Raw genomic sequence first — 19477 nt, forward strand, 5'->3', positions numbered from 1 at the left:
CAACGGCGTAAATGTCCGCCTCACACCTCGCCTGCTCCACTGCAGCCGTTACCCTGCCCTGCCCGCCCGTTTGACCGCGTTGGCATAGACCTCTACGGCCCCCTCCCTCCCACTCCCGCTGGTCACCGCTGGATTATCGTGGCCGTGGATCATCTCACACGTTATGCTGATACGTCTCCATTACCATCTGCCTCCGCCCGCGACGTGGCTTCCTTTCTTCTAAAGAACCTGATTCTTCGCCATGGTGCTCCTCAAGAACTGCTCAGCGACCGTGGACGCGTATTCCTGTCTGACGCTCTTGAGGCCCTCCTCAAGGAATGCCGCATTATTCATCGAACCGCTTCGTCTTACCACCCTCAGACCAACGGCCTGACCGAGCGTTTCAACCGAACCCTCAGTGACATGCTGTCCATGTACGTCGACGCCAACCACTCCAACTGGGACCAAGTTCTTCCCTTCGTCACCTACGCATATAACACTGCGACACAAACCACCACTGGATTCTCTCCCTTCTTTCTTCTGTACGGCCGCGAGCCCCCCTGCACGATGGATACTCTTCTTCGCTACCGGCCCGACATTTCCGAGTCCACGCCACTGTCCGACGCTGCCAGGTACGCCGAAGAATGCCGCCAGCTTGCTCGCTCGTTTACCACGCAGACCCAGTGGCAGCAAAAACATGACCGCGACACTTCCGCGGCCTCTACCTCCTACCCTGCCGACTCCCTTGTGTGGCTCTGGGTGCCTCCCACAACTCCCGGCCTTTCGCGGAAACTGCTGCATCGGTATCATGGTCCCTACCGGGTTCTCAAGCAAACATCTCCGGTCAATTATCTTGTTGAGCCTGTTGCACCCGCTGCGGACTTGCGTCGCCGTGGCCGCGAAACTGTCCACGTCGACCGACTGAAGCCGTACTACGACCCCTCTGTCCTTCCTTCCCCTTAAGACGCCAGGATGGCTCCTTTTCACCCGGGGGAAACTGTAGTGTGCCAACTGTGACAGGTTCCGCTACCGCCATGCGCCGACACTGCGCTGCGCCTGACGACGACGAAGTTATGCGCCGACACTACGCTGCGCCTGACGACGACGAAGTTCCCCCGCTCTCTTGGTGCCGGCTACGCCCGTCTACGCTGCCAGACCCTGCACAGCGGTTCGGTCTCTTGAGGACGCCTAATAAACGCACCCCTACAATATATATATATATATATATATATATATATATATATATATATATATATATATATATATATTGAAGGTGCGAACGACAGGAACTATAAAGGGGGAAGGGAAAATCTTTTCCCCACCACCTCATCGCTTTCCTACAAAAACAGCGGAGTGACCCTCGTGGTATCGCTCAAAAAGAGAGAAAAAATAATTGCTTTTGCACAAGAATTTGCAAAATGGCACTCAGTGAAAGGTGGTGGCAGCACGACAGAATACAAAAAAATGCATTCCACACTGCGAATGCATTCCACACTTTCGACGCTGCAAGATTCTGAGAAGATACCCCCGAAAGCTCATGCGAGAGATATACGAAGCGTTCATCATTCAAAAGAATCGTTCCACCTGCGTAAGCACACCATCACTAACGTTGACGAAAAAAGAAATGGGTTATCTGGACAAGCAATGACGACAGAAGTGACAAAATGACAATTTCAAGGCTTTCTTTGTATTTTAGACGATACTTTCTGTATTTATTGCAAGCAAAGCAGTAAATTGCTCAGTTGTCAGTCAGTGCTGTGTCTGTGTGTTTCTTGACTGTGTCCTGTCCATGCGCACTGTTTTAAGTTGAAAAATGAACCAACTGGCCCCGCTACTTCCCATGATACAAAAAAAGGACATCGTCAAAAATAAAAAGTTTCTAATCGATCTTTACTCGAGCACACCGTACACGCAAAAAATGGGGGAAAAGAGACGAGACTAACAACAAATCCAACACAAGAAATGAACTGCAGTGAGTAAAAAGTACAATGTACCGTAAGACAAATGGAGCTGCAGGAGTATCCAGGGTTAAACAAACGCAATGGCTCATTATGAAACAACAGCGGGAAGAAGGACGAGACAACAGGGAAGACGACAAAACAGCGGTGACTGTGGACTAACCTCATTTGACTAGAATGCAATTTATGGGCCTGAGCGTCTGGAAAAATTGCGTGCAAAGAAAAGGAAGAAATGGTACAGTCACACACAACAAACAACATGCAATCCACTGAGCCCTCAGCTTGTGTCCAGGAATGCGAGCTTTTTATGTGTAAGAACTATTGTGGCCCTGCTGCTGCACTTGCACCGATGGTCCGCGACGAGGGATCACGCGCAGAGGGACCTAACAGGTTAAATGAGAGTAAAGAGATGGCAGAAGGGGGCAAATAATGCGTCGCAACACAATACAATAAAAAAAATAAACGGGGCGAAAAACAACACTGACAGTAAATGCGTGGCAACACTAATGACATAGAAAAAAAGAAGAAATCACGTCAGCAGCCATGTTTGCTATGCTTTCTACCGCCCGTTCTGTCAGTTTATGCACCCAACATGTCTGGGATAATTATTTGTTACTCCATTAAGGGTGTAAACATGATGGCCGGTCTACTGTTTCGATGATGTCACTTCAGACCTAAATTTGAGAGTCAGGCAGGATTCGCAGCTGTCGCTGCCACAGTGTGTTTTGAACACCGAATGTATAGTACAGTAGTTGTAAAGAGCTATGGGATGGATGTCCACGGTTGTGTAGGTGTTTTGAAAGTGGGAGACTTGGCTGTGTCCTCACATATGATCTGTGATTGCTGATGCGGATTCTCAACTGTGTAACTCTTTGTCCCACGTACTGAGATTTACAGGTGCCACATTCTAAGAGGTAGACAACATTAGCGCTGTGGCATGAGAAGTTGATTTTATCTGGAAGGAGAAAGATGACGCTCTGCTCTTCGCACTAGTTGCTGCCATCATCGGACAGAGATGTAACTTCAAGCTTGAAAAAGGACAGGCTCTCTCCGAAACGTCGACTCAGTAAATGTTTACCTAAATGGAACGTTTCTCAATTTCGTACGCACACACACGCGCGCGCGCGCGCACGCACACACACACACACGCACGCACGCACGCACGCACGCACGCACTCGCACGCACACACACGCACGCACGCACGCACATGCACGCACGCACGCACACACACACACACACACACACACACACAATCGTCAGTCTGACCACGCCAACGGGACAGGCCCGTGTCTCTCCCATCAACCGTGTCTTTCCCATCAACCATGTCCTTTGCGAGCTGCAGCCGCCGTCTCCCCGCAAACTTCTTGATCAGATCCGCGCACCAAACTTTCTGCCGCCCCCTTGCACGCTTGCCTTTTCTTAGAATCCACTCTGTTACCGCCGGTTATCTTGCTTTCGCGTTACATGCCGTGCTCAAAATCATTTCTTCCTCTAGATCTCGACTAGGACGTCATTAGCCATCGTTTGTCCCTTGCCCCCTCTGCCCGCTTTCGGTCTCTTAACGTCACACCTATCATTTTTCTTACTATTTCTCACTGCGCTGTCCTTAACTTCAGCTGAGGCATTTTGGATAGCCTCCACGTTTGGTTGCTTGGGTAAGTAATCGGTATAAACAATAAATTGCAATTAACAATAAGTAAGGATATGACGCTGTTGGCATTAGCTCATAGTGAGAGACAGACGAAAACAATGTCCGAAATTGAAGCTACTGCATCAACAAGGACATTCATCTTCATCATCATCATCAGCCTGACTACACCCACTGCAGGGCAAAGGCCTCTCCCATTTAGCAAAACGTTCAGTTGGGCGAGTTGGTAGATATTCATGATGTAAGCAGCGCGAACTACAAGGGACAAGAAAAGAAGGGACACAGGACGAGCGCTGACTCGCAACTAAAAGGTTTATTCACTGAAACCTTCTTATATGAAGGTTTCAGGAAACCTTCTTATATGAAACCTTCTTCTTCCCATATGCACAGTTTATCTTTACAAACATTAGAACATAGGCGCACACGTGAACGCATCATTATGCTGCACAAGATCGTTCACACATCATCTGGCATTCAGGCACCCTTCACATTTGTGTCATCAAGCGCACGTGCAACCCGACGGAACCACCCATTAAACATTGTTCCCTTCAAACCACATATAGATTGTTTTAAATTTTCTTTTTTCCCTCTAACCGTTGAAATTTGGAATGGATTGGACGGCTCACTTCGTTCATTGCCAATTGAAGAGTTTGTTGTTCAGTTGCCTAACAATTTGACCCGTTGATTTGTTTTTAATATTTCTGTGTTATCTATTTCTATGCTACCCATGTTATTTGTTTTTACTCATGTATTCACCCACTCCTGCTATGTCTCTCCTCAGAGACAGCAGTATTTATAAATAAATAAAATAAATAAATAAAACAATCAAAGGGAAGAAAGGGGGCCTCTACCATGTCTCTCCAATTAAGCCTGTCCTTCGCCAGTTGCGGCCACCGTATTCCCGCAAATTTCTTAATCTCATCCACCCACCTAACTTTCTGCTGCCCCCTGCTACGCTTCCCTTCTCTTGGAATCTACTCCGTTGCCCTTTAGGACCAGCAGTTATCTTGCCTTCGCATTACATGCCTTGCCAAACCCCATTTCTTCCTCTAGATTTAGACTAGGATGTCATTAACCCGCGTTTGTTCCCTCACCCACTCCGCCCTCTTCCGATCTCTTAACGTTACACCCATCATTTTCCTTTCCGCAACTCACTGCGTTGTTCTTAACTTAAGCTGAACCCTCTTTGTTAGCCTCCACGTTTCTGCCCCATAGGTGAGTACGGGTAAGATACATCTGTTGTATACTTTCCTCTTGAGGGTTATTGGTAAACTGCCATTCGTGATCTGAAAGAGCCTGCCATATTAGTAGGTGCCAATTTTCCAGGCGCGCCGGATTTACGTGCCGTGGCGCAATGCGTGTGTGTCGTGCAGGTGGTGAGCTTCGCCGTGAGCAGCCTGAGCGGCGTGCTGTGCCTGGTGGCTGCGGCCTTCCTGGTGCTGCACGTGCTGCTCTACATCGACCGCTACGCCCAGTGCCGCGACGACCCCATGCGCAGGCAGTGCTTCTGCGCGCTGGCCGAAGGCGCCGCACGCCTCTACCGCTACGACAGGGTCACCTGCCTGCAGGTACTTCTTCATGGCTCGGTGCAAATACTTCTTCGCAGAATGCATAGCCAACGTGAACAGAACTCCGTCACCAGCTGCACACCGGTCACACAATATAGGGCAAGCATTCTAGTTGCCCCACGTCTTTATCACCCGCAGTTGTCACTGTCGCTTCGCATTGGTATCGACGCAGGGCTCCTGCTTCGAGCAACGCTTCCGCCGAAGCTTCCTCGAGTTTCGCATTTCTTGTCCCATCGCTTGACGCCCATTTTGTCACAGCAGCGCCGCCCAGCGATAAGGCTAGCGAGGAATCAAACACCAAAAAGAAGACGAAAAGAGAGATTAACCTTTTTGGGAAATGGTGGATCCTAACGAGCTGTCCAACCTTTCACTGGTCTAAGTTGTTTGTTTTCGTCGCCTAAGAAGCGCCACACAGCGTAGGACTACATTGAAGGGACATGACACCGCAAGCCGCGTCAGTATCTCTACCTTCTTGTGACACGTGTGGTGCTTGACAAATCATTACAGTAGTGTAGAGACGAAGGGACTATTAAAGCAGCGGTCCTCTGCAGAAGGAGGGCAAAAATTTGGGCATATTGGTATAAATTTGTTGCTAGTAAGCGTTTGTCGTGCGTGGCCTTTCTGCTCGTCATTTTGCCTTTAGTATCCATTATGAGTCCTCTTCGGCTGCTAAGGGGGCAGTCCAGCACACATTACAAGAGAAGGACGTATGTTCACACGTGTTTAGCTTGAAAGAGCGGGCGTGGATATCTATAATATACCAGTTGCTTTACGGAAGGTGATCACTAATTTTTTTTAATAGGGTTTTGAGATAAAAAGAAGCTTCTGCGACACAGTAATACCAGTGTTGGCGGTCTTCAATAAACAGGCGAATTATGTTCACTAGTAAAGTGATTAACTAAATTCTCATAGTTCCCTTTCAAACTATTAGCGACAGGCACTTCATTGGAATCAGAGATTTGTAGCCTTCCGTTAGCAATAGCCAAAAGCCTTTGGGCTAGTTGGCTCATAGCAGACAACGTACAAGCGCAAAAAACACTGACAGAGAAAGAGATTTGGACAACAAGAGCGCTTACTTCCAACTGAAGATTTGCTGCCACACAAGCACAATTATATATTACACCTTGCTGCTCGACGTCGAACTGACAGCTCTGCCGACATCACGTGGCCGCTCCCAAAACATGATTTCCTTTTTAGTCAGTGTGACAGATGGTGCGTTGACGCAGGATGGACCGGTTCGTCTAATCAAATCTGCCTCTATTATTTCTCTGACATCCTGACAACTATGTTTGGCCAGAATCTTGCATGCGCTGAAGACAGGTTTACATGGTTTCTTATTCTTTTCAGCACAATCATGACAATTTTCAGAACGATTACCGTCTCTATAATTGCCTGCCTTCCTCCTGTGTTCCAGTAATCTTTCATTCAGACATCGGCCAGTTTGACCGATGTACCTAGAGCCACACGGTAAGGAATTTCATCAACCACACCAGAAACACATGCTACAACAGGATCTCGGTGCTTGATACCGCATGGTTCTTTACGCTTTTGAAAAGGATTAGTCAACTTGACTAGTTTTTCCAACTTCTCAGGCGCCGAGAACACTACTCTGACGTCCCTGCGTTTCGCAATCTTCTTTAGGCGATGCGAGGTGTTGTGCAAGTAGAGAATGACTACCGTTCTGTTTCCGTTTGCTTCGCTCTGGTTCTTGTCTTTTTTCTTTACGGTTCTCAACATTCCTTCAGATACGGATACAATGAGGCTTGTCGGATACCCAGCTGAGTAAAGACGCGTCACTTGCTTTTGGAAACCATAGCTCAGTGAATGGCAACAAGACTTTTTCAGTGCATTATTTAGTCCATTGTAGAAAAAACCAGCGCTTACGAACGCGGACAGAGGACAAGGGAAACGGACTGACGGCGCTGAACTTACAACAGTTGTAAGTTCAGCGCCGTCAGTCTGTTTTCCTTGTCCTCTGTCCGTGTTCGGAAGCGCTGGTTTTTTCTGCAATGGATCACCACCAACTCGCCCAATCCTCAGTTCTGCATTATTTAGGCATTGCTTAGCGATTGCTCTGCACCCTTGTAATAAAATTAAAAAATCGTCAACGTATCTAAAAACAGTCACATTGTTAAAAACCTTCTGGTGGTCAGAAACGACCCTGTCACAATGAGCTAAAACTATGTCGCTAAGAACTGGGGCAATACAAGATCCTATACATACCCCTCGCTTTTGAATGAAAACCTGGTCATTCCATTCAAAGTAAGTGTACCTGAGATAAAACGAAACAATTCTAAAAATCCTTCTACAGAAAAACAAAATGCAGCAGGTTTTTCCCCCTTTCGGCCTACCATAAGCTTGCCGTCCCGGTTAGCTCATTTGGTAGAGCGACTGCTCCGGTGAAGCGGTCGTCCCGGGCTGGAACCCTGGACCGGGAGGAATTTTTCTTTAACAATGAAGTTTCTAAGATGGCTGTGTAGCTTTTTTGTGCAGCCGTATGGCTGCGCTCAGGTGGCTATCAATTAGTAATTACTCCTTTATTACAAAAGTACTCCACCTTAGGGCATTCCCCTAAGCATTTGACGATATCTCCCTGTTAGTGAGGCATAGGTTTGGCCGTACGAAAGGGGATTTCATAAACAGCCCTACAAGCGCAATTTACACAAGGCCTGACATGGCGATTATTGCATCCAACCTTGCTCCTTTCCACTCACTCCGATGATGCAGGCCACAGCTTCGTCTGTGTTTCTTTTTTTTTTGTAAGCACGAAATGCGTTAGCTCCCATCTTGGCAACTCGGTCACCATCGTCCTGTAACCGTACCACGGCTGTAGACACGGCTGAGCGCAAAAGCACGTAAGAAGCGTGAACTGCTCCGAGCGAATTCCAGCTGCGAGAGAAGGGACTGTCCTCAAGACCAGACGCTGGCGAAGGCGCGTAAAGTAGCAATATACTCCAGTACCGTGTTATTCTTAATCACGGTCATGACATATTTACTGCAGTTTTGTCCACTACTCCTTCGGCGTTCCTGACTCGAAAGAGAGCCGATCACTATATTATCGGCATCTTAAAGGCAGACTGAGGCGGTTTTCGAATCAGCTAATTTTTTAGGGTTTTGAAGTAGTGTCATTGCTGATCATGTCTGTGAAATTATTTTTTCGATTTTGGCCAAAACAGTGGCGCAATCACCAATTAAAAACGCGATGTTTCAATCTCCCGCGCCACGCGCGACCGCAGGAGAGAACTGCGGCGAGGGAAACCTCGTCCATGTCTGCCAACGTGACGTCACGTTGAGGAGCCGGGGATACTTCGGCGCACCCGAGAGAGCTTTCAGCGCGCGTTGTTTCTTGTGCTGCATGCGTTGTTCCTCGTACTGCGTGCGTTGTGACGTACAAAGCGTGTCAGCCTACCTTGAGAATCAGATTCAACACGAGGTACTACTCTGCTTTCGTGTCCACGAACAACTACGCCCGCGACTGTGTCGTCTTCCACTGTTTTCCGCAAGATCATACGCTCGCAGCGCAAGCGCTCGCTGCTTTGACGAAGAATTCAAGCCGACCAAAGCAAGCGTACTGTGCTCGAAGCACTTTCGTGAGACCGGCTACATGCAGAGCTTGTCGGTAATGTGATCTCAGCAGATCTCGGTCGCGGCTGAACCATGACGCAGTTCCTTTCATTTCCTCGCGCATGAGAGGCGTGTAACCATTTCGAAGAAGCGCCTCTTCTAAAAGCAGAAACATGCTCACTAGAAACATGCTCCTGCAGAAACCTAATAGAGGCTCAAGCATGTGTTGCTCTTCTCAGCTTATAGGTGCGGCCAGACCACCTGAGGCGTGCTCAGCAAAGCTCGGTTAGTGATTTTATACTCGGTTCGACGTGTCCAAGCAAGCAAGCAAAGCAAAACACAATAAAGCAAAGCAAGCAAGCATTGAAGCTCTTCATATGCGGCATCTCGTTTAATCGTATCTAAGCGATTAAAATGAAAGCGTTCGACGTTCTGATTTCGGATGCAAATTTAACAGAGAAATGAATGCCAACAAAGTTTTTGCAAAAATACATCATGTCTCGCAACCTTAGTCGGTTTCTTCTTGAAGTTGTGGCAGCGAACGAGTTGCAGCTAGCTTGGCTTTTAAACACACATATAGTTGGCCACTACTTCACTGAGCCTAAACTGCAAATATAGGAAGGGCGAACGTTTCCGAGGCAGCGATTAATATTTTCTGGCATCTGCTGAACGCGCCACGAGTGACGCAGCAGCCTAAGCTTGTGCGCGTATTTAGCTTGGTTTCCAGCGCACAATGATTCCTTCAATATCCTGTGGTCACATGCCTCGCAGTGCTTGGCCACTGCGCTTCGCTCATTTTGACATCAGCTTTGTGCTGCTTCATCGTTTCCTTGAAATACTTTCTTGCCCCAACCTAAGCCGGGTAGTGAGAATAGGATTTTTTGTACACAGCGCTTTGGGCCTTTTCTTTAGGATGACGCTCTTTCGGGCGAGCCAGGAGGCGTCCGGTGGTGGTAATTGACTTGAGTATTGTTCGCACCCCTTCCTTTCCGAGAATACCAGCCGAGGTTGTGCTGGCACCTTTTACGCATGATCTGCGTACGTGTCTTTCACGTTAGCGTATGCTTGTGCTAGGCGTAGAATTTTTTGCTCGTGTCTTTTTGATTTCAGGTGATACGTGGAATGAACAAACTGTAGTATCCTTTTCTTTGGAGGTCAGTAAAAAAATAGTCGCCATATTCGCTTTTACAACGCCACGGAAAGCTGCGATCTGTACTCAGCGCAGCGCCGGATCCGCATCGGCAGCTTCTCCAGGCCTCAAAGTGACGTCACGACCTCTCTTGACCAATCACGGGCGGCGGCGCGCCGCGCGGCGTGCCCCGCGGCACAGGCCGCATATTTCTGCTAAAAAAGGCAATTCGCGCTTGTTTTTGCCTTATTTGGATGCGATATTCGAGCATACAGCATGAAAAACGATAGGACGCCGCTGCCAGCCGGATTTTCAAAAAAAGTGCTTCAGTCTCCCTTTAATGTGCCTTCGATACAAAAGGCTTTTGGTGACAACGTTCTGGCTTGAACTAGTATGTTCATGAAGAACATTAGAAACAGCACGAGAGAAGACGTGTACGACGATACGGAGCACTTGCCGTCAAGACGGGCGCTCTGTTGTCCGCTGGTGTTCCTTATCATCGTCCACGTCTTCTCTCGCGCTGTTCCCAAGTTTTGCTGACAGCGCGCGCATAGATATCTCAGACAAAACAAGAGTCCAGTAAGAAAAGCGCTGAGGTCGGCTTTCACTAAAAACGTGCTGTTCGAGTTAGTAGTAGGAGTAGTAGTAGAAGACGTTTATTCGACTATAATTTACAGGCTGAGCATGTCGACCGCCTGGGCGACCAGAAGCCGCTGTTCTTCCTCCCCTTCAGCGCCAAGCCAGTCGAGCCAGGTGGTGATGGATAGAGAGGGTGGAGGGTAAGAACCCGACTGCTGAGCAGCCGGGCAATAGAAGACGACATGGCCAGGTCCGTATAGATACAAGGGTTGTTGGGACAGGAAGGGTCCGATCGGTAGCGATAGAGAAAGAGGGGGGACGGGTTGATGACTGCATTCATCTGGATGTGCCGAAGAAGGCGAGCCTCCGGCACCGTGAGTGAGGGATGAGGGGTAGGGTAAAGGCGTTTGTCGGGGCGGAGCTCGAGGTAGACCTCTTTTAGAGTGCGGCGAAGGGTGAGTCTCCCACCGTCCTCCGAGGGCTTGGGCCAAGGGATCAACGATGCCCGGAAAAGTGTGTCGCGAGCGAGCTGATGGGCTAGCTCATTCCCTTCAATCCCTGAATTAATCAGTATAAAGTCCAGCAATAGAGTGGACCAGAGAGGGCTAGGCAGGAGATCCGTTTGCCGCGATAAGCTACTTGTCAACAAGTAGTCCTTTTGACGAGATTCAGTTTTCAACGTATTTACATAGAGAGGGGGATTAATAAAGACCGGACACTCCCATACGAACCAGCAGCCTAACTGACTGCAGCGCACCAAGCGGCTGACTGAGAGGCTTCCGGTTTCAGGCGCGTGCAGTTTGAGTGCTAGCATGGGCTTTGGGTTTCCGCGCCCTTACGGCGCATTATTTCTGTTCAGTATGGTCTCCTATTGTTATCTGCTTACTTTTGGTCCAGAAAGGTGAAAAATTACATTCCGGGCGCTCTTGACCGGGCATAAATGCAGCTGCACCACGGCCTTCGTCAAACAGTGCAAATCTAGAAAAGACAGTAGCTTGGTTTGGGCTAGTTGGTAACAGTTCTCAGAAAACATAGCGCAAAAAGGACACGGACGACACAGAAGTGGACAGGACGGGCGCCCGTCCTGTCCACTTCTGTGTCGTCCGTGTCCTTTTTGCGCTATGTTTTCTAAGATCTAGAAAAGACACCAGGTGCTTTGACAACAGACCATTTTGCTGCATATAAACCCAAAACCGATACATCATGCCGCCGCGGTGGCTCAGTGGCTATGGTGCTCGACTGCTGGCCCGAAAGACGTGGGTTCGATCCCTGCCGCGGCGGTTGAATTTCTTTGGAGGAGAAATTCGAGGCCCGTGTACTGTGCGATGTCAGTGGACGTTAAAGAACCCCAGGTGGTCGAAATTTCCGGAGCCCTCCACTACGGCGTCTCTCATAGCCTTAGTCGCTTTGGTGGTGGTGGTGGTGAAAACTTTTATTTTGGGAAAAAGAGTTTGTGAGCCACAGAGTGGCCCCGCTACATGGTCGGCGTCCCTAGTCCGGGACACCGCACGACGAGGCCCCGTCTCTCGCCCGTTTCACCAGAGCCCTTTGGGACTCAAGCGAGGAGCAGTTGAGGAGGGCAGTCTCCCATGCCTCTCTGGAAGGGGTAGGGGAAGGGGGGAGGTGGGGATTTTGAGTACATGCCCACACCATGTGGAAGATATCACAGGTCTCGCCACAGTGTGGGCATCGCCCATCCGTGTTAGGATTGTAATGTTTTATTATTGCAGGACAGAGTAGAGTACCTGTCTGCACGCGCCTTAAAGTTCGCTCCTCCGTCTTACTCAGCCCTTTTGCAGGGGCCGGGAAAAGGCGGTGGTTGTCGCTATAATGTGTTAATATTTCCCTGAATCGCAGCAGCGGCTGGTTAGTCTCCGAGCCAGAAGAGCTGGGATGAGGAGCCCGGTGAGTAAGCGCTCGGGCAGCCGCGTCAGCGGCCTCATTACCTCGTAAGCCCTGGTGGCCAGGAGCCCAAATGATTCGTTTGGGTGTTGGATCAGTGGCAGTCCGTCGTAGAATACAAGCAGCTAAGGGGGAGATCTCCCCTGCCAAGTAATGTTCACATGCCTTTCGGGAGTCCGTGATGATTATTCTCGAACTGGCGTGGGCGGCAGCAAGCGCTATCGCTACTTCCTCGGCCCGCATTGAATTCGGGGCTCGAAAGGAGAGTCCATCAACGTGCATTTCCTGGTGAACGACAGCGGCCGAGTAAAATCCCGTGGGCGATGGCCCTGCTACGTCAACATAATATACACCGGGTCGGGAGCCGTGTTGTCTCTCAAGAGCCCGAGCCCGCGCTTGTCGTCTGTTTTCATGCATGTCGGTGCCCATGTTACGGGGGAGCGGGGAGACCCAGAGCATATGGCGCCATAGTACTGGGATACGCTCCGCCTCCTCTGGAGTGCAGTCGTGTTGGATGTGTAAGCGGTTTAGCAGGCGGCGCCCAGGAGCCGTCTGCGTGAGCCGCGTGTATTGGTTCACGAGGTGGGCCTCCCGCAGCTCCTGGTAGGAGTTTAGCACCCCCAATGCCTTGAGTTTGGCATTAGAGGTAGCCACCGGGAGATCCAGGGCTCGCTTAGTTGCCTTGCGGATGACGGCGTCTATTCGCGCCTCGTCTTGCTTAGTAGTGCGGAGATATGGCACGGCGTAGAGGATCCGGCTAGTCACGAAGGCATAAACGAGCCGAAGCGCGTCCCTGCCCCGCAGACCACCCCGCTTGTTGGAAACGCGGCGGATCATGCGCCCTACCTGTTCGCCTACTCTCTTGAGTTTCGCAATAGTGGAGTCCGGTCTGAGTCTCTGGTGAATGAAAAGGCCCAGAATACGGAGCTCCTCTACCTCTCTAATAGGACCTCCTGACAGAGAGATGTGTATTGCTGTCCTATCCTTTGGGTTCGCTCTGACATGCAGAAGCTCTGATTTCGCTGGAGCACATTGGAGCCCACAGTCATTAGCATACGCATCGACTATGGAAGCAGCCTGCTGAAGGCGGTCCTCCATGTCCCCAAGGCTCCCCTGAGTGGTCCAAATTGTAATATCATCTGCATATAACGCGTGTTGAATGCCTTCCACCCGGGCCAATTGGCTTGGGAGGCGCATCATAGCAATGTTGAACAGGAGCGGTGATAACACTGCTCCCTGAGGGGTACCCCGTGTTCCCATCATGTGACGTTAAACCCCATAAACCAACCAACCAAAACCGATACAGACACCGTCGAACTTTTGCACATCACTAAGCTGTCCCGCGCCTCTTGTGCATTCATTGTTACAGCAACACGGCTCACAGCAGTGACTATCGACCTCGCACGGCACGGTCAGCTGGAAAATCTGAATCACGAGAAGATGTCATTCTGATAAACCTTACACAAAAACTGTGCGAACAGGCGAAACGCGCGAAACTAACAAGGAAAGGAAAGCGTTGTTACGAACCTTGCATATGGAACATTTATGCACCGCCTACAATACTACACTATATCTCCCAAGAATTTACAAGGGTTGCTTCGTTCCCGGACGTTATTCTCTGCTCTGCCTGCCGAATGCGGCAGGTCCCATTACACAGCCAACTGGGAGTTCTCTTCGACATATGTTTGGCACCGTGACGGCTACAACACGGGCTCACAGTGTGTCGGAGCACTGACAACAAATGCGCTCTGGTGCAATGTGAATGTCTTCAGAACCGTAGAAAATTTTCGGCGCACCAGCTCCTTTTCATGCGTGTTTACTTGTTCCCCTGTTCATTTTGCAGAGGGCACTCCCGTGTTGTCACTGCGCGGGTGGAATGCACGTTTTCACAGGAACAAACGCCGGCGTCTTCAATGCACAAGTCTCAAGCTCTTCAGCTTCTTATGCTTTTCTCCCGGCACTCTCGAAAACCACGCGCCCGTAGTACCAACGCGTCAAAGTTTCTTTTCGACGCGTTTGCCCACTTTCTTTTTTTTCAAATTAACAACTAATTTTACCCGACCGTCAAAAAATATCACTCGAAAGAAGTTGTGTATTGTTGGAGGCCGCAATAAACTTCGCGTTCCCGTAAAGTCAACGCGCGTCCATGTCAACTAAACGCTAGGCGAAGCGCACAAAGCACGGGCGCGCCATTCGCTGACTGCACACCGACCGGCGTGCTCACGCCCTGGCGTGGGCAGGTAGGCGTACCTTTGATAATTGGGCAATTTCCTCACTGGCGTCCCAGAACCCTCCTCGCAGCGCCGCCTCTCCTCCTCCGCTCTTTTCTCCCTTCTCCTCTTTTTTTCTTTCACGGCTGTTGCGCTCTTCGGTCTATTCCTCCGGCGAGTCTGCCTCCGCGCACCGCCGCCGCGAATCTGCGCGTCTTCTGAACCGCGGCCTGGTCAGCGCGCCTCTCAATGTGCTGACGCATGAACACGTAGGTGGTGGTGGAAACGTTTATTGCCAATGATGTAAATCGTAGGGGGCGCCTGGTTTGCCGCAAAAGTTTGCATGATTACGAGAATTGGTCTGGGTATCGGGCATGCAGCAGTATTGGGTATTGAGCAGTCCGGGTTTGTAGTTGTCGCCAATGTGCAGCCTGCGCTATGGTGAGGGACGGAGCGGGGGGTGCGTATTACCTTCTTTTGTCTCGGTAATACGAGAGAATATCACGGAAGGAGACCAGGTAGTGCGCGGGCCGCGGGCGAACGGACCGTCGTGTGAATCGCCCTTTAACGCCATTTTAAGTACGTGCGCAGTCGCCTTCTTTGCGCGGGGAACGTGCCGGCCACACAAATGGCTCGAAGGGCAACGCGAAAATCGCGAGCCGGCTGCCCTAGAAGCTCGCCAGGAGCAGAACAGCTGTGAAAGACAATACGAGCAGAATCGCTTTATTAAGGCGAAAGCCTTTAATGCCTCATGCTGTCGTGAGCAGGGAATGCACTACCTGGTCTCCTTCCGTGATATTCTCTCGTATTACCGAGACAAAAGAAGGGAATACGCACCCCCCGCTCCGTCCCTCACCATAGCGCAGGCTGCACATTGGCGACAACTACAAACCCGGACTGCTCAATACCCAATACTGCTGCATGCCCGATACCCAGACCAATTCTCGTAATCATGCAAACTTTTGCGGCAAACCAGGCGCCCCCTACGATTTACATCATTGGCAATAAACGTTTCCACCACCACCTACGTGTTCATGCGTCAGCACATTGAGAGGCGCGCTGACCAGGCCGCGGTTCAGAAGACGCGCAGATTCGCGGCGGCGGTGCGCGGCGGCGGTGCGCGGAGGCAGACTCGCCGGAGGAATAGACCGAAGAGCGCAACAGCCGTGAAAGAAAAAAAGAGGAGAAGGGAGAAAAGAGCGGAGGAGGAGAGGCGGCGCTGCGAGGAGGGTTCTGGGACGCCAGTGAGGAAATTGCCGATAATTGTGCCATATTGCGCCGCCTGGCGCGCTCACAGAAACTGCTTGAAGTGGAGCCTAGTTTAGCGAAGACAAAATTTCTCACCTTACAGCCGAGGACAGCAGGAGTGCCACAAACCGCGCCGCAACAGCCGGCAAGCCATGAATCTTGCGCGACTCTTCACGAGCTGTGTCGTACAAAGTAGCGGCTGGTGTGGTCAGCGTAGACTGCTTGAAATGCAGAGCAGTTGGGCAAAAAAACATCTCTGACCTCGCAGTCGCCAGAAACCGCACGAGTTCCGCGCTGAAGGCCAAGACAGACGCAGAAGGCACGGAGTCAGCGCGCTAACAATGACGCCATACGCTCAGAGGCACAGCCGCACAGACTACCGTCTTCGGGTTTCGTTCTGCTTCGTCTGCTCCGTCGCTTGTCGCCCGCGTGCATGCGCATGCGCGCTAGCGCTGGTGGCGCCACTAAACAGAGGGGATACCAACTAATCTTTTACGCACTTCCTGGGGCGAGATTTCACCATGTCCGCTATTTATAAACTTAGATCTCTATGGTCTTCACTTGCAGTCATTGCGAGAGTCACGGGCGCGCACTAGGCATAGAGGCAGGTGGAGGGTGGACACATTTTCACACTGCTTACACACATGACAACCGCCGTCAGGCGCATTGACACACCTCGGTCTGCCTGACATCCGCTATATTCTGCCTTCTCTGCGCCCGCAGGTCCGTAGCACAGTGAAGGGGCTGTTCTACACCACGGCCTCGGTGTCGGCCCTAGGCGGCGTGTGCAGCCTGTGGTACCTGACTCTGCTCTGGAGCAGCCGGTACGTGTACTTCAACGCGGGCCTGCGCCGGTCGATGAATCCCGGGGACCCGCTTCCCGGAGGCGGAGACCTGGGCGGAGAGCAGTACTCGGCCGACCACATTGAGCACGGAGGCGATGCGGACGCCGCACCCCGCCGCCTCACCGTCTCGTGACGGGAGCTGGTCGCCACCGCAGCATCCTTGACCGCCCCCTGGTTTCTTAGCCAGCCATGCAAGCCCGAGGGATTGAAGTGCACGTCCAAAGACATTCTTGAGTAGGGTTCGCAGGCGATGAACATGGACGTGCTGTACATATTCTCAGAAATTGCAGCTCGTCTCCAACTGCCTTCTTCAGACAGCCAAGCAGCAAGAACAGCAGAGTAGCTGTCGTTGTAGAGCAGTGTAGAGTCGCGGGCAAAATGCTGTGCTCCATGCTTCGGCGGTCAGTCCTTTTACGCGATCGCTCCTTTTTTGTACTTATGCACCTACATGCCGTTTGTGCGCTTCTGCATGAAGGCCACAAATGTTTTATTTCCGTTAAGCGACGGGAAGGAAGAGTTGCAACGCCGAAGCGTGGCCTATATTATTCTTTCCAGCAGTGCGCAGTTGTGTTTCTACAGCCAAAGTAGCTAAGAGAGTCCTGGAGAACCTCTGAGCTCCGATGTCTGCTGGGCACTGAGGTGTCGTGTACGATATGGGCTCCGTGCTTATGTTACGGAACGACTCAATGACTGAATAAATGGTACACAGAAAGCCTCGGCATATCTCTTGTGTTAAGCGCGTAGGCAGCGCACTTCGGAGGGGTCAGTACCTCGCCCGTGGTGCGCGTTGTTCCATGTGATTTCGCGCATGGTCATGTTATGCAATGGCAAATGTGTGCGTAACTCCTCCCAAACCTAGTTGCCATCATTCGCATGGACAAACTGCCCATGGCCCTGTCGCTATGGCCCAGTGCATGCAGGTCCGTTGCTTTCCGCGAAGCGTTTGCTATTCGCGGAATTAAACAGCGCCTACCGTTGTAATTGGGACGTTTCCGACATCGAATTGCAGCAGCGCTCTCGCTGCCTGACAAGCAGCTCTGCTCCCGATGTTTCCTCACACACTAAACAGTCTCTCGTATCGTAAACCAATAAATCGTACACCGATATTTATGCCCACGTCAGGCCTCGCGTGCATGCAGGCCTCGCGTGCATCCACATCTGCTTTTCACGGCATTTTGAAGAGGAGAATGAGCTACGCAGTAAACGTCTCCAAACTCAACACAGCATCCTTTAGCGCTTATGATATGGCTTTACACGGAAGACATGGACAACTTCTGGTCGTACGTGGCGACGAAGGAATGCAGTCATTTGGTCAGGGACGACTTCGTAGTCCAGTTCACCTAGCCCACGAAGGACCTGGTTGGGGCCGAAATGGCGGCGCAAAAGCATGTCACTCAATCCGCGGCAGCGAGTGGCCGTCCAAAACACGACTCGGTCTCCTGGTTTGTATTCTGCGCTGCGTCTTCGTAGGTTGTAGCATCTGGCGTCGGTCCTCTGCTCGTCCTTGTAACGTAATCATCATCATCAACAAACCTGGATGGTCCCGCAGGGACATTGCATAACGTGGGGATCCATAAGGGGATACAAGTGTCCGATGGTCGTACATATGAAAAAGCAAAACAAAAAGATAAAACTAGCCAAAGCAAAAGAGTGAGAAATTAATAGTCATAGACCCATAACATAAGAGTAGCGGAAAACCAGGACGACCGACAAAAAGGGAGAGAACACACACCCACAACACAGGCGCCTGTGTTGTGGGTGTGTGTTCTCTTCCCTTTTTCCGTCGTCCTGGTTTTGCGCTACTCTTATGTTATGGATCATTACCGACTTGCGCAAATTTCCACCCCGGTCAGTCAAAGACAACGTGAAACATAATCATACAGAAATACACACTACACTAATACAACGTGCCCAATCAAGTGCTTGATCGTTTTGTAGTGCATCGTAGCTGGTACAGGGTGTAAGAAAGTTTTATTCTTTGAAATGATCGATGAGTAGCTGTCTAAAGATGGAAGGATTGGTCTCAACAACAATATTTTGGGCAGGATATTCTCGGAATCAATCAGACAAGGAAGAAACGATTCGTTGAATTCTTTAGGCTAGTGGATAGTTTTAGAGCTTCTTCAGCGCGTTGAAGGTAGGCAGCGACATCGACGTTATCTTCTTCCGCAACGTTGGGCAGCATGGCGTCAAGCGGGGTCGTTGCCTCCCTGCAATGGACGAGCCTAAAAAGCGCAATCTTGGTGGTCTCCAGCACTGCGGTGTTGTAGGCGAAGACGATGTAAGGCTGGATGATTGTGAGGAGGTGAAAAATTGCAGGGAACGTCTCTACCTTCCGCGGGAAGGTGAGAGGAATAGACCAGGCGGATTGTAGAAAAAACTAATTTATGTTTTAAAGGAAAGCCTCACTAATACACACGTCAGAAGAAATAAACCACACGCGAAAGAAACCCGAAAAACTCTACAAGAGGAAAGAAAAGTCCACTCAAGTGCTAGCGTTCGGTGTGTGCTTCGCCGGCTGGTGCGTCGAAAAAGTTGAGGCCAGGCGTCGGCCCAGTCGGTAGAGTTCCGCTCCTACCCGCGATGAGACGTGGAGCAGAAGAAGGCGATGGGCACGGCGGGCATCATCGGAGCTGCGTGAGCCCGTGACGGCTGCGGGACCCCACAGCAACTTCCCTGGCAGCTGTGGTGGAGGCCGGCCACGTTCGAACTCTTCGCGAACGAGTACGGCACGCCGTAAACAGCGGCCCCGAAGTCTGCTGGTTCCAGGCTGTCGACAGCGGTCTGGTGTCCGGGTCTGGGAGCTCGGACGTACCCGGCGGTGGTCCAAGCCTGGAAACTCGGGG

At 50.8% G+C, this 19477-nt stretch overlaps 1 protein-coding gene across 1 annotated transcript in view; it reads left to right on the forward strand.

The window, feature by feature from the left end:
• LOC149334684 (sarcospan-like) overlaps window positions 1-17352 on the forward strand; it is a 106218-nt gene extending 88866 nt beyond the window's left edge. Inside the window, exons 4-5 of the mRNA XM_089555294.1 lie at window positions 4960-5154; window positions 16510-17352. Of these exons, the coding sequence (XP_089411420.1) occupies window positions 4960-5154; window positions 16510-16764 (450 nt within the window). The 3' untranslated portion in view covers window positions 16765-17352. The remainder of the gene's footprint in view (window positions 1-4959; window positions 5155-16509) is intronic.
• Window positions 17353-19477: the final 2125 nt, after the last annotated feature.

Source organism: Amblyomma mixtum, chromosome 8 (assembly GCF_055824585.1).
Source record: "Amblyomma mixtum isolate Tamu chromosome 8, ASM5582458v1, whole genome shotgun sequence".
In the NCBI taxonomy this organism is placed as follows: Eukaryota; Metazoa; Arthropoda; class Arachnida; order Ixodida; family Ixodidae; genus Amblyomma; species Amblyomma mixtum.